The following is a 16,449-nucleotide window of genomic DNA, read 5'->3' as shown; positions in this document are numbered from 1 at the left end:
CAGCCTCAAGTCTTTTTGAATATGATTCGTTTATTTGACAGCATGTAGAATATGATGCCACAAGCTTGGCACACCTATCCTTGGCCAGTTTTGCCTATTCCTCTTTGCAGCACCTCTCAAGCTCCATCAGGTTGGATGGGAAGCGTCTGTGCACAGCCATTTTAAGATCTCTCCAGAGATGTTCAATCGGATTCAAGTCTGGGCTCTGGCTGGGCCACTCAAGGACATTCACAGAGTTGTCCTGAAGCCACTCCTTTGATATCTTGGCTGTGTGCTTAGGGTCGTTGTCCTGCTGAAAGATGAACCGTCGCCCCAGTCTGAGGTCAAGAGCGCTCTGGAGCAGGTTTTCATCCAGGATGTCTCTGTACATTGCTGCAGTCATCTTTCCCTTTATCCTGACTAGTCTCCCAGTTCCTGCTGCTGAAAAACTTCCCCACAGCATGATGCTGCCACCACCATGTTTCACTGTAGGGTTGGTATTGGCCTGGTGATGAGCGGTGCCTGGTTTCCTACAAACGTGATGCCTGGCATTCACACCAAAGAGTTCAATCTTTGTCTCATCAGACCAGAGAATTTTCTTTCTCATGGTCTGAGAGTCCTTCAGGTGCCTTTTGGCAAACTCCAGGCGGGCTGCCATGTGCCTTTTACTATGGAGTGGTTTCCGTCTGGCCACTCTACCATATAGGCCTTATTGGTGGATTGCTGCAGAGATGGTTGTCCTTCTGGAAGGTTCTCCTCTCTCCACAGAGGACCTCTGGAGCTCTGACAGAGTGACCATCGGGTTCTTGGTCACCACCCTGACTAAGGCCCTTCTCCCCCGATCGCTCAGTTTAGATGGCCGGCCAGCTCTAGGAAGAGTCCTGGTGGTTTCGAACTTCTTCCACTTACGGATAATGGAGGCCACTGTGCTCAGTGGGACCTTCAAAGCAGCAGAAATTTTTCTGTAACCTTCCCCAGATTTGTGCCTCGAGACAATCCTGTCTCGTAGGTCTACAGACAATTCCTTTGACTTCATGCTTGGTTTGTGCTCTGACATGAACTGTCAACTGTGGGACCTTATATAGACAGGTGTGTGCCTTTCCAAATCATGTCCAGTCAAATGAATTTACCACAGTTGGACTCCAATTAAGCTGCAGAAACATCTCAAGGATGATCAGGGGAAACAGGATGCACCTGAGCTCAATTTTGAGCTTCATGGCAAAGGCTGTGAATACTTATGTACATGTGATTTCTCAATTTTTTTATTTTTAACAAATTTGAAAAAACCTCAAGTAAACTTTTTTCACGTTGTCATTATGGGGTGTTGTGTGTAGAATTCTGAGGAAAAAAATGAATTTAATCCATTTTGGAATAAGGCTGTAACATAACAAAATGTGGAAAAAGTGATGCGCTGTGAATACTTTCCGGAGGTACGGTATATATTCTTATGCCCAGGCACGTACAGCCTCCCCAACCCCGACACAGACAGGCAGGACACTAGTTCTAGTTCACACAGCACACAATTTATTTGCACAGTTGCCTTCCACAACACACAAGGCAAGCACAGTCTTCTCACCGTTGCCTTCAGTCCTCCCTACAGGCTTTGTCCTCTTCCTCACGACTCTAGCCGATGACTTCTGGTGACTGGTCCCTTTTCCAGGTGCCCAACAAGGTTCTTCTGGCAGCACTTCCAGGCATCCATGTGCCCCCCTGGCGGCACAGCTGGAAGCCAAGGAGGCTGCCCTCAATCAGTCTGGGGGAGAAACCTCCTGGTCCTTCTACAGTCAGGGCATCCTAGCTGCATAAGGGCCGCAGCTGTACGCCACAATATATACAGTATACAGTATATATATATATATATATTGTGGTGGATGGCCGGCTTCATATTCCGGCCCTCACCCCCAGGCCGCCAGGAGGAGCTCTCCTGACAGCATGGACGGGCCACCAGGAGTCGCTGTAGGGAGGCTCATGGACTCGTATGTGCCCTATAACCTGGAAGTACGTCTTGGTCACGTGAACAGGAGAGATGATGTACTTCCAGGTTGAAGAAAAGGACTTCTACCCTGACCCGGAAGGAATAAGGACTTGTGGGTAATGGACCAGGAACACCTCCGGGTCAAGGGGTATAAAAGACTCTGGGAAAGCCCAGTACACTGAGCTGAGCTGGGAGGTAGGGTGGCAAAGTGTCTGGGAGTGGAAGAATTGTGTTTGATTAGTGATTGATATTTATATGAGTAGTGTGGAGTGGAGGGTGCTTTGTGCACGTGATTATTATAAAATAAAAGAGTCTTGGACTTTTATCTGGTGTTTGGAGTGGTACCTGAGGGATCGAGAGGTGGATCAGAACCTCAACTGCTACACTGGCGTAGTCAGCAGGATTCTCTGGCCGTTGTTAGGCAGAGGACCTGAATTTGAAACAATTGTAGCAGAAAACCCCAAGAAGGTACCGCTCACGGGCACGGAGGTTGAAACAACCCTCACTACAAACAGTACGCCAGTGTAGCAGCTGAGGTGTGATCCCCATAAGGCAGGGGTAGGCAACGTCGGTCCTGGTGAGCCGCAGTGGCTACAGGTTTTCACTCCAACCCAATTGCTTAATTAGAAACCAATCATTGCCAATCTCAGACCTTATTTAATTTTATGGCTTGTTAGTCTGTGCAATGTAAGGCTCTTATATCGTAGATTTTTTTCCTTTCCAAGGATATCATCCAAATGATATGAAGCCTAAAACAGATCATTTTCAGTCTGTCACATTTTTCTATTAAGTGTTTTATTAAATCAAACAGTGCATGATGAACACACACAGATGTAATTGGAAAAAGCTAGCTGGAGAACTGCTGGCTGCTTTGTCTTTTACATCTTATTGCTAATAAGGAGCAATTAAAACACTGAATGCAGCAGTTTAAGATTGAAATAAGCAATTAAGGTTGGAGAACCTTAACAAGCGAGACCACTAAAATGAAGCATCAAAATGTCACTTAAGCAATATGTGCTTCATCAGCAATAATTGAGTTCTCGTTAAGGAACTGGGTTGGAACAAAAACCTGCACATACTGCGGCTCACCAGGACCGACATTGCCTACCCCTGCCATAAGGGAATGCAAAAATGCAAACACCCAACTATCACCGATAAGGGTGAAACATGTGTCATGTGGTCTTTATATTATTTGGTACTGTATAACACATACACAGTATATATATATATATATATATATATATATATATATATATATACAGTACATAAATACATATATATACATATATACAGTGGATTCAGAGAGTATTTGGACCCCTACACTTTCTGCACACTTTATTGTGTTAGAGATTTAATTTCAAATGGATTAAATTGATAAAAGTATTCAGACCCTTTGCTGTGCTGTGAGGCTCCAAATTGTGGTCAGGTGCATCCTGTTTGCTTCAGTTCTCCTCGAGATGTTTCTAGAACTTTATTTGAATTCACCTGTGGCAAAATGAATGGACTGGACATCTTTTAGAAAGGTACTCATGTGCATATGAGGTCCCACAATAAACACTGCTTATCAGGACAAAAGCCAAGCCATGAAGTACAGGAAACTCTCTGCAAACCTCCATGATAAAATTGATCAGGGAAAGGTGATAAAAACATCTGTAAGGAGTCTGTAATCCTTTGAGTGTTCCCAGGAGCACTGTGGCCACAATAACTGAAATGAAAGAGGTTTGGAACCACCAGGATTTGGCATTTGGTATTTTCATAGAGTTGGCAGGCAGGCAAGAAAGGAATTGGTCAGGGAGGTGAGTAAGAACCCGATGGTCATGTCCTTTGCTCAGATGTGAGAACTTGTTGGAAAAATGGCCATCTCAGCAGCACTCCATCAATCAAAGGGATATGAAAGTATATAAAAGACTCTGAAACATCAAGAAAAAAAATTTCTGGCCTAAAGAGAAAAAAAACTGAACTATTTTGGCAGAACTCCAGGCATTATGTCTACTGAAGACAATATGCTACTCATCACCTCTCTAATACCATGTTTACAGTGAAGCATGGTCATGGCAGCTTCATGCTACGGGAGTGCTTCTCAGTGACAGAGATAAGGATATTGGTTAGAATGGAGGGAAGGATGAATGCAGCAAAATACAAAGAGATCCTTGAAAAAAACCTGCTACAGATTGTAGAGTAACCTCAGACTTGGGTAATGGAGGACTGTTCAGACTGATAATGACCGGAAGCATACAGCCAAGACAACACTAGAGTGGCTTTGAGACAAGTCTCTGGCTGTAGCCAAAGTTCCAACTTAAACCCCAAAGAAAATCTGTGGAGAAACTCGTAGCTTGTAGGGACTTACCCTAGAAGACATGAAGCTGTAACTGCTGCCAAAGTGCCTTCAGCAAAATAATTATTGGTCTTTATACTTCTATGAATGAGAGATCTTAGTTTCTGATTTTTATTAAATTTGCAAACCATTCTGAAAATATATTTTCAATTTATAATTATGGGATATGTTTTGTAGACTGATGTGCAAAAATGGCAAATTTGTCCAAATAAATTACATATATTTTTATTTGTCTGAATACTTTCTGAATCAATTGGGTATATAAATATATATATATATGTATATATATATATATATTTGCAGTTGGAGATCCACAAAGGGAGAAAAAACGAATCACGTATCATAAAATAGTTTTATTCCTGAGCTTGCAACCCCTGTCAGGGGTCTTCATCAGAGGATAATGCTTAGACTTACAAGAATCAAAGGCAATATATAGCAACACATTCAGTGGGGGGTGGGTGGAGGTGACTAAGTCCATATGATCAAAGGGGGGGGGGGTGTATCGTTAAATTAAAGTGCATATGTCCTTCTTAAGTCTCAAATCTCAACACGTGTACAAGAACATCGCAACACCGTCAGAAGAAAGGACGCACTATCTTTGATATATGCACATACTAAATCGACAGGACGCACATTCAACTGGGACAACGTGAAAGTAAAATTTAAGGCCAGTACAAAAAGCGCCAGAGAGTTGGCCGAGTCTTGGCTATCAGATGAAAATGCCATCAACAGACACTTGGACATAAACCCAGCATATGCCAACTTAAGAAGGACATATGCACTTTAATTTAACGATACACCCCCCCCCCCCTTGATCATACGGACTTAGTCACCTCCACCCACCCCCCACTGAATGTGTTGCTATATATTGCCTTTGATTCTTGTAAGTCTAAGCATTATCATCTGATGAAGACCCCTGATAGGGGTTGAAAGCTCAGGAATAAAACTATTTTATGATACGTGATTCGCTTTTTCTCCCTTTGTGGATCTCCAACTGCAAATATGCAAACCGTATCACAGACCTTCTCTTCCATATATATATATATATATATATATATATATATTGTGACACTAGAGGGCGCTGTCACTCCTCAAACCCCACAGACAAATGTCCAGGACACCAAGTAAAAGCACCAAGAATTATTTTAATTTCTTCTTTCTTTGATATTGTGCCAGAGTGAACCACAATCACCCCAATAAACAATAACTCAATAATCACAAATACACTAAATATCCCCCTCTCCTCCCAGCAGCTCTGTCACACTCCCTCCCAACTCTGGCTCGGCTTGCTGGGTCTCCCATAGTCCTTTATATAGTCCTTGACCTGGAAGTGCTGCTCCTCTCTTGTTCATGTGACTTGTCAGCACTTCCGGGTCAGATGGAGAATTACATTTTTCTTCAGCCCGGAAGTACTTCTGTTCCTCCGTCTCCGTGACTTGGGAGTACTTCCGGGCTATATGGGAAACAAAAATCCCCTAGTTTCCCTGCAGTGTCACACAGTGGCCCCCAGGGTAACCAGCAGGGTTATGAAACCACATTCCATCTTCAATGATACCTTGCGGGAATCCGGGGCACCTCTAGGCTGCAGGGAAGACGCCATCTAGCGTCCTGGATGTGTTGGCCGGGTTGAATACATAGAAGAAAAAAAAAAAAAGAAAAAAAAAAAAAAATATTATATATATATATATATATATATATATATATATATATATATATACTTGCCAATTAACCTACCTGTATGTCTTTCTGATGTGGACAAAAAAACTAAAACTCTATAGCCAAATATTGAACTATGAGTCAGCAATGTAAACTACTGTGCCACAATGTCATTCTGTTCCCAGTTCATTCTATATTTATAAAATAATTATCACAAATAAATGGAGTAAGAGATCTGAAAGAAGTTCTGTTAGACAGACAGACAGACAGACAGACAGATAGATAGATAGATAGATAGATAGATAGATAGATAGATAGATAGATAGATAGATAGAACACACATACACACTCTTCTAGTGTACCTGCTTTGTTCATAGACTGTATTTCCCACTCAGACTTTGAGATACTAAGCCAGGCAACCATCTGCAAAGAGGTGGGACATTTGGGAAATATCAGTTTCACTGTGATGATGGAAGAGTTTCAGAGAGCTATGAAGAGATGATGTGAGCAGATCGCTAATCACATTGATAGCTTTGGTGTTTGCTGTTCCAGACAGTATGTGATCCTTCGATGCCCTTCCACTTAGCCACTAACAGAAATGCTAGATGCAAAAAGCTATCAGCACACTGGATGCCACTATGTTAAAACACAGAGAAGACAGAGATAGAAAGAGAGAGAAAGAGAGAGAGAGAGAGAGTAGTTTAAAAAAAAAGTAGCAAACAGAAGGGTGCCGGCGCCGGCTGTTTAGTAATCCAGAGTGCTCTCCTTGGGGGTCAAGACCACAAGGAAATTGGGACGCACGTTAAAGAGCGTTTTTTTAAAACAGTGCCTCTCTTAACCCATTACATTTTGAAGACCAACAAGGTAGAAAGCCACCAGTATGAAGTTAAGCTGTTCTTTCTCTTTTTAACAATGAGCTGGGGGTCTAGACGGGTCTAAAAAGCAGCAGACTTGCATAAAGAACAGACTAGAAAAGGCCAAGTGGGTCTTTTGTCCTCGTCTGCTCGTTTTTTTAATTTTCTGTTTTTTCTTTTCTGCCCACAGATCTCTTCTCAGCGGGGCTATGATATGACAGGCGTTCTTTGAATGGGGTTGGGTACTGGATGGGGGGGCAGGGGGGTGATGGGGGGCAAGAAGTCCTCTGTCCTACACACTCACGCCTCTCTTTAAATCCCCCCATCATGTGGGAGTTGGAGTAGGAGGTTTTCACATCAAAGGTGCTGGTCAAAGCCATTAGGCTTCGGCAGTGTGCAGACTACATGAAAAGATGTCTTTTTATTTTGGGTGGGGGGTTGGCGTCCAGGCGGGGTGGGGTGGGAAGCAAAAAAAAAAAAGAAAAGAAAACACAAGGCCCTTTCCATTTAAAAACCAGGCAAACTGTGAATTCCGTGAAAAGGTATGTCAATCAGAGATCAAGCCTCGGTGGGATCTAAGAGGTTCCCAGGCCTAGTCCCAGGGCATAACATGGCTGTAGAGAATGGCCAGGGCCCGCCCAGGAAATTAAAGAGAAAAAAAAATCCCCCACTAATTCCTTTTCTTTTCCTGGACCTTGTCAAAAAAGTGTACAATTAATAAGGCTTTTCTTTTGCTGCCCCTGCTTTTAACAGTGTCTTTCCATCTCACTCTTTCTGTCTTTGTTTTTTCTTTTTCACTTAAATCAGAAAAGCCTGAATAATGTTGGGCTCAGATCCAGTAAAATAAGTAAAGTTTCTTTCTGTATTTCCCTCTCTGTTGTTTTCTTTTGGTGTGGGGGCTTCATATCTTGCCCATCCTCAAACTATTCTAAGCCTTTAAAATACACCTTTGAAAAAAAATCTCAAATTCAAGTGACATTGAACATTACAAAAGGTTTGTCATCACAAACAAAGGAGATAAATCAGAAATCCACGGGCAGCTACTTCAGCCTCTTCTTGAATTCCAGACAAACTCTCAGTAATAGAATGGGTGGTGTAGAGGTCTAAGTGGGCTGATAAACATTTTAACCCCCAGTGCCATTCATAAGGAGGAGAGGCAGCAACAAAATTTTTTTCAGTTTCAGCCCAAAAATCAATTGGCAATTCTATAGTAAACTGGCCTCTTGTGAATGTCATTGAGTACACCCTGTAATAGGCTACTATCCCATTCACAGCTGGTTCCTACCTTGCACCTAGTGATGCTGGGGTAGGCTGTGCCCACTTTTAGATATGAATTGGATTAAGCGAGTTTGAGAATAGCATGCTATGCAATCATCCACATGCTGCTCTTTAAATAAAATTTAGTATTATCATCATTGTTTATTATTTTGCATTTATGCTTAGTGTATGTATTCTATTTTCTTTCATTCGTTATTCAACCACCAGATCCTCCTTGCCCTCCTGTCTGACTTTAGCATCACTGGGACTGTAATTAAGACCTATTATATGTCCAGGCAAGGAGACATGTCAAAAGTGCATCGGACAATCAAGGGAGAGCTCCAAGGACCAGTGCTGGGTCCTCTACTTTTTTCCCTATACAGCTGCCTTCCAGTCTCATGGTTTCTCCTATCAGTGCTATGCCAAAGATAAACAACTCGACCTGTCTTTTTCCTCCAGTGGACCACACATTGTAAACAGAATCTCTGTATGTCTTACTAATATTGCAACCTGGAATAGTGATCACCACCTCCAGCTCAATATGGCAATGACGAACCTTTTTGTTTTCCCAATTTTTCCATCTATTTAACACCCCATCTCTGCTCAGCTCGGCTCACTATTGCTAACACATCCAAGTTAGTTTGCAACCTTGGAATGGTAATCGATGACCAGCTGTCCCTTACTGATCACACTGAAACAGTCTCTCGATATTGTAGTATCACTAAATATCTGTAAGATCAGACTGTATCAGACTGAATATGCAGCACAACTCCTGGTCCAGGCTTTGGTCTTGTCATGTCTGGACTACTGAAATTCTGCTGGCAGGAGTATGGGCATGTGTTACCAAGATGTTGCAGATGAATCATCTGAAGTGAAAATATATCTTGCCACTTTTCAGATCACTACATTGGCTACCTGCAGCAATGCTTGCCTACAGAGTAATCAATGGGTGAACAACTATATTTACATGAAGACACTTGTGTGGTACTATGCGCCTTCTTGACCACTTAAGTCAGCTGAAGAAAAATGTCTGGTGATGCCACCTCTGTATGGCATCTTTTGTAAGTCGCTTTGGATAAAAGCATCTGCTAAACAAATAAATGTAAATGGTTTTTGCATGGAATCCCAAGAAGCAGGCCTACATTGAGATGACTGCTGAAGGGCCACCCTCGGCCTTTATGTCTCATGCAGGGGAGTAGATACTTCAGTGATTAATTGACTGTGGAAGAGTACATATTATTGTGAGTACTCATTTTCTTGATTATGAATTTTTGCTTTTGTTTTTCAATTTTTAGCTTACAGAGTTGGATCTGTTTGCCGTTTGTTGTCTTTTTAGACAAACCCTTTTGCCTCATTTTTGCTGTTTTTGTGCTTTATTCACATAACTTCCTATATTTGTAAAGATTCCTCGTTAAACTATTTGACAGTTCCCATTCCCTAGCAAGGTATTTTAGTGTATTTTGAAAGATGAAAAATATTTTGGAACCTATAAGGGCAGCTGCCGATTTTGGGCCTCTGCAGGCCAAAGCCTGTCTATGGAGTTTGGGATCTGGCTGTCTGGTGTAACACTTGGATTATGGGTTTTTTGGAGGCCTCACTCCTTTTTCACTATTTCAAATGTAATGATCACAACACTTATATAGAGAATGTTTTATGATGGCATCAAAATCTTGACCTTGGATTTTCAGATGATTTACACATTTTAGGAACCCTTAAATACAATTCAATCACTTTTGTAGAAGTAAGGTCGGTCTGTCTGTCCATCAGTGATTCCATGAGCATGATTGTTCTGCCAAATGACTACAATGACAGGCCACAAATGCAACTGTACTAGGAGATGAAATGTATATAAAAAGGAATGGGCAGGGCCATAAAATCCTTCCAACTAAACTACCAAATCAAATTCGTCAGGTGGTACACTTCTACAAGTAATTGAGGGTCCACATAAAGGACAGGTTGGACTGGTCTCGTAACACTGAGGAACTATAAAAGAAAGGGCAAAGAAGGCTCTTTTTTCTTAGGCAACTTAATTTATTTAATTTGGGTAGTGACATTCTTCCCATATTCAACATCTCTATGATGGTCAGTGCGATTTTCTACACTGTGGTATGCTGGGCAAGTAACATCACTTCAAGAGAGGCCCACTAAATCAACAAGCTAATAAAGGGCAGGCTCTGCTATGGAACACACTCTGGACCCCCTGGAGGCAGTAGTGGAGGAAAGTATTTAAACAAAATTGAGTACCATTATGAACAATGCTGCCCATCCTCTGTCTTACACACTAACACTGAGGACTTTCAGCCAACAAATTACTCAGCAGAAGTGTGTCAGGAAATGCTGCTGGGGCTCATTTATACCAACAGCAATATCTCTGTATAATGTCTCACTGGTACTGGGACTGTCAAGTCAAAAGTTTTCTTTCGTTTTAACGTTCTTCCTTTTTTGTCATTCTAGCGTGTGTTCAGACCATAATGTGTATATATTTATTTATCTATTCATCTATTTATTTATTTAAAGAGAAAAGTCCTAACTAATTTGAACAAAAGCCTAGTACAACAAAAGTTTATAAGGAATATCCACAATTTTCAACAAAGTGGTGCCCACAATTAAATAGCTGCATTGATGATGTCATCCTATATAACTCATGTGACCACACCCCTAGCAGCGCAGCACAAAAAGGAGGTGGCCTGAGTGATAAAGAGTGCAGCTGACATCACCAGGTAGCCCTCCGCTTTCAGTGTTTTTTCCCCAGTTTGCACAAGCAGAGAAGAACTTCTATTGCTCATGACATTGAGAAAGGACCTGCTCCTTAGAGGCCTTGTCATCCAAAACCAAAAGATTTGTTGCTGCCCATTGGCAGGCACCACAATGCAACTGTCTGAACTTGTACGGATTGTGGTGTGACTTGACGACAAAATAAACATAATGGTAACACATATAAAAAAAGAAAAACAGTGTTGTGAGATAAACTCTTATTTAAAAATAATGGTAATACATATAAAAAAAGAAAAACAGTGTTGTGAGATAAACTCTTATTTAAATGTGAAATAAAATAAATATAGAATAATCAAAAAAATATTTTCAAATTCCAGGCATTCCAAAACCCTAATAAAAAATTTAAACACATGAAAAAATGTATTTCCATTTAAAAAAAAAACAAAAAGAAACACAATTCATAAAAATAGCTTCAATCATGTGGCTCCTTAATCTCGGTTTGATTAAATGAGTTCAATGTTTCAGTTTAAGCAAATGGAGATTAAGAGGTGACATGGCTTAAGTTTTTAAAATTGTGAAAGGAATTAGTATAGTGGATCAAGGCGGTTACGTTAAAATGAGTTGAACAAGAACACAAGCACATGGTTGGAAACTTGCTAAGAGATGTTAGAAAGCTTTTCTTCACACAGAGAGCCACAGACACATGGAATAAAATACAAAGTTGTGTGGTAAAGAGCAGGAGTTCAAGGACATTCAAACAATAACTCAAAAAGAACCACTCAATGCAAATAAAAAATAGGCCGAGTTGTTAATACTGTAAAATGATGGATGCCTTTAGATTTTGAACAAAATTGCTTTTCTAGTTTTATTCTACAGTGGCAACTACATACACCTATAGAACATACTGTATACAGTATAGCAAAAGTATTGTGCCATTGTCAAAACTTTGAAGTCAAAAATAATATTTAGGGAAAGTCATGTGATGGAATGAACAGATTCTGAAAATTCATTGTAGTCGATATCACTCCACAATGCCTATATGTACTCATGTTTTGCTTACTATTCTTTTTCAGGTGTAATGGAAATTCGGTCTGTGAGTGTGGGTGTTGTTGCCATCAAATCTGTTAACACGGGACTCTATTTAGCCATGAACAAGAAGGGGAAGCTGTATGGTTCGGTAAGTAAAGTGGTTTGAGCTGAGGGCAGGGATATCAATAAAAAGGCAAGTGTCTTTTGATGCTCTGCCACCATAATCAGTAGTGAAGATGGTAAACACAGGGGTGTTACTGCGGCTATGACAGAGCTATGAGAATCACAAGTCTAATCTGATCAGATACAAGACCCAGGTGGTGGTGTACTTTGTTGGCTTCAAGTGCAAAGCAGCAGCTACAGCAAATGGATGCCAGCCAAAATCTCTGCTCTGCAATTTCACTGGAACTTTGATAAGTCACAGAGAGCTGAAGAAACAGAGAACAAGACAAGCACCCTGGCCTCAGTGGCAAGATAAGAAGGCTGTCAAACAATAACTTGTTATAAAATTCTAGAGGGAAGATCCTCATCAGCTCACTCACTGCTGATTGCTCTCTTCTGCTCAACAAATTGCCCTCATTCTGTTCCAATAGCTTTGCTTAGACAAAAAATAAGAGACTGAGGACTCCTGGCAAACACATACGAATTTACTCTCTGCAAACAGGGCAGTCACAGCTGAGGGAACTGAAGAAACTGCCCATCAGAGGCCCAGCTAATAACTCACAGTGACATAGTGTAAAGACTAGGTCTGCAGTGGGAGGTAATAAAGACATAATGGGAGTTACTGGGTAACATGACTCAGATGCACTGGGAGTCAAAACAATAGGCAACAGAGATCAGTGATTGAACTGGAAGGTAATGCAGTGACTTTGGAGGTTATTATCTGAATTGGATGGCGACACATAGATACAGCTTAAGTCAATGTCTGAACTGCCCTTAATTTAAGGTAATGGCTAAACTGGGATGTGACACAGAGACAATGAGGTCCAAAGTGATTTAGGGGCACTCTAATACTTGGTAGTCACTTTAAGGATTCAAGAATTTTATTTTAATGCCCATTTGCAGAAAATTCTAGGGCATTGTACATCATAAAAGAGCATGAAATACAAAAAAAATGTTAAGACAATATCTAACATAATATACAAGTACATAACACTGAAAATATATCAATTGGATTAAAAAAGTGAATCAATTAAAATCCTTAATAGGAATTTAAAACTTGCTCAAGTAAAGAAGTCTGATTTAGACATTTCTAAAGACTGCAGCTATCTACTGCTAACTGGGTGTGAACTGTAAAGTTCAGGAGCTAAAATAACTGAAGCCTTGAGCCATAAATGTTTTATGCTTGTATTTTCAAATAGCAACCTGTATTCAGGCATTCCATTTCTTATTAGTTTTATACTGCATTGTTCTTGTGAACATAGCAAAAGGTCCAAGGATATGCTTATGAAACAACTATATGAGCTATTTCAGGACTCTACCTGCTTATTTTTCTTTTGTGTCAGTGCTTTTGAAAAACTCACTGAAGGAATGTCAGTGTGTGACATTTGAACCAGTGTCATATAGAAATGAAGTAGAAATACTTTGTTACTGTACTTGAGTATGTTTGGGAATATTTCTGTATTATCACACCATACTATTTACTGCTTCTGCTTAATGCTGAGCAGAGTTATGGGCAGCTGCAGCCTATCCCAGCTATCCAAGTATAAAATCTTCTCCTTACTTTCATTTTTATTTCACTGCATTTTCAAGCACAAATTGCTACTTTTACTATGATACATTCTGCTAAAAACATTTGTTACTGCAATATTAAACCAGAAAACAAACAGGACACGAACAATGTTTTCTTGTGTCAGTTATGCAAAAATACTGGCTTCCCCGACTTAAGTATGATTTTCAAATGTGTGCCAAGTCATCTATGCAGTCAGTTCATGTACACATCACTGCAGCTTTCTGAATGGGGCAGAGCTGGATATTTGGGGCGGAGCTGGATGTTGGTGATACGCAATCCCAGTCTCAGAAATTTCCACAGCTCTGTTTAGGCACTGTCCTCATGGCAGTCTGCTGAATGGAATGGAGCTGATGTGCAGACTACACAGGTGTACTTGTGTGTTCATGTGCTGTGGTTCATTCATCTTGTCACATGTGTTGCTCACATTACTTCTCACGTCATCCTGGGCATCACAGTTCCAAAACAGATTGTGAAATAGTCCAAGAAAAACCAAAAGGCCCTTCCTTTGAATGTGAAACTAGACAAACTAGTCAAAGACAGGTATTAGAATAACTCTTGCCCTATCTCTTATCCTACATATACTTTCTTGGTATCTGCATGTGTCTGTACCTCTCTTCACCGGTGCTCCCTCTTTCATGCACGTTCCATAAGGACCTGCGTCTCAGACTCTTTCATAATTTTCAAGGCGTCTTTCTTGCCTCTGTGACTTTCTCAGCATACTTACTATGCCTTTATTCCTCCTTATTTGTCTCACACTTGCACTCTCTTTCAATCACATCACCAAATGCCTTAGTAGGGTTTTTTGATGATTAATATGATTATTAAACTAAATCTGTGAATTTTTACATAGTTTGGTAGGATTTGAACAAACAGGGGGGTCATTTTTGGGACTATGGAATGTGTAGAAATGGTTTCCATTTAAATTAATTGCAATTTGGTGTTCATGGACAGATTAACTCCTTATTAAAGTGGAAGAAGCCTGTATACCTCTCCTATTAGCGCCTACCCACTGAATTAGAATAAAATCATTACAATGTCTGCTTGTGTTGAATGTCGCTGCTTCATGTTTTAGTTACCTAGCCCAGACTATAGTGAGTATAATATGAGTCAAATGCAAAAAAACGTAACCTGAATTATATTTGTGTTGGAACCGTTTTGACTATAAATAAAACAGGAAAAGATACAACATTTACTTGTACATTTGATACTCAGGTAAGCTTAATATCAGATACTTTCAAACTTCTGCTTGAGTAGTTTGATCACTGCAAATGTTGGTTTTACTTTAGTCAACTTCCAAAAATGTATCTCTACTTTTCATCAAGTATGGCTGCTAGGTACTTTATACAACACGCCATCTGAACAAAAAGCAAAATTAATCACAATGCTTTGTTACTTTGTGGGTAATTATCCATGAGTCTGAGATATTTGTCTTTCTTTGTGTTTCTCGGCAGGAAGAATATAACCACAACTGTAAGTTCAAGGAAAGAATTGAGGAGAATGGGTACAACACATATGCCTCGCTGAGATGGAAACACAATGGACGGCAAATGTTTGTGTCTCTGAATGGCAGAGGGATGCCCCGGCGGGGGCACAAAACCCGTAGGAAGCACCTCTCAGCCCATTTCCTCCCTATGCTGGTCTCCTAGCCTCCTAATCCCCAAAAACCTAAATTATTTTCTTTTTTATGCTTGAGTTGGCATATGTCCAAACAAACAGCTGCTATCAATGTGTAAATATATTTGTATTATTATTAATATTATTATCCTGTTGTTTTAAGGAGAAAGAAAATAGAAAGGTACATTGCTTTCATGATGCCTGCATGTAAAAATGACGAGATGGCGATGGTTTCTGCCAGACCAGAGTTGTACTTGTTTTTCAAAATGGGGCACCAATCCTGTGAATTGTGTTATTGTTAAACCTAAACTGAGACAGCAGCTGGGATGGTTTCCTATCACAACTCCCCCATAGTTTCATCATCAATCCCACTCTCATTCTTGCTTCTCATTATCCTGTGCATGACCTGGGATTTTTGAAATTCACTGCCTTGCAGCCTCTGTAGTTCTGTACATGGCATGTCTCATCAAGGTGACATCATTTTCAATTGTTGACCCGATTAATAAATTGTTTAGTATAACCTCTCTATATACATTTAGAGCACACCTAAGAAAGGAAAACATTGTGAGGCTACTACTGCAGGAGACCCCTGAGAGTCTATGAGAAAATGCCAAGGATGTTATAAACTGAAGGACTATGTGGGTATGGGGTCGGTAAGTGTACCAGTCCTCATCAGTGAATCACAACTGCCCCAGGCCAAAAAGGCATGAATGGAGGATGGGAACACATGTGGCAGAGCATCACACTAACTAAGTGGAGGTACCATAGATATGTTTGTTGAGAAAGACGGACACCTTCATTTAAACTTTTATTTATTAAATTAAAATCATCTAAAGACCCACATACTAACTGCCTCCCCAGTGGAAAATCCATAATCCAAGCTGTAATTTTTCATTGCCATGACTTGGTCAGCAGCCACATGAAGTGCAACTGGCTGCAACGGGACCTTCACGGGTATTTATTTTATTTGAAGATGCTGGTGGCTATCATTATATATGCATACATACTAATAATATATATATATATATATATATATATATATATATATATATATATATATATATATATATATATATATATATCTTTTTTTTTTACCCATGATACAGAAAAAGCAAGCCAATGTCACTTGTGTTTATAAACAGACTTGCAAAATGCTCACATTAAACCTTCTGTCATAAAGTGTTGTCCTGGTTCTTTTTTCTCATGGATGGTTAGCCATGTCATATTTTGTAACACAAGTTCAAAGGGTTTGTGTCAGAGTTAATTGGTGTATTTACTGTATAAGGCAGATATGGGATATGCA

At 40.2% G+C, this 16,449-nt stretch overlaps 1 protein-coding gene across 1 annotated transcript in view; it reads left to right on the top strand.

Moving 5' to 3' along the window:
- The window catches only part of fgf22 (fibroblast growth factor 22), an 85,236-nt gene extending 69,090 nt beyond the window's left edge, over positions 1-16,146 (top strand). The window contains exons 2-3 of the mRNA XM_028816224.2: positions 11,845-11,948; positions 14,984-16,146. Coding sequence (XP_028672057.2) covers positions 11,845-11,948; positions 14,984-15,178 — 299 coding nt within the window. The 3' untranslated portion in view covers positions 15,179-16,146. The remainder of the gene's footprint in view (positions 1-11,844; positions 11,949-14,983) is intronic.
- The last annotated feature ends 303 nt before the right edge of the window (positions 16,147-16,449 follow it).

Source organism: Erpetoichthys calabaricus, chromosome 12, assembly GCF_900747795.2.
Source record: "Erpetoichthys calabaricus chromosome 12, fErpCal1.3, whole genome shotgun sequence".
Classification (NCBI taxonomy): Eukaryota; Metazoa; Chordata; class Cladistia; order Polypteriformes; family Polypteridae; genus Erpetoichthys; species Erpetoichthys calabaricus.
The sequence above is the reverse complement of the archived record's forward strand: the minus strand, read 5'-3'. Positions and strand labels throughout refer to the sequence as shown.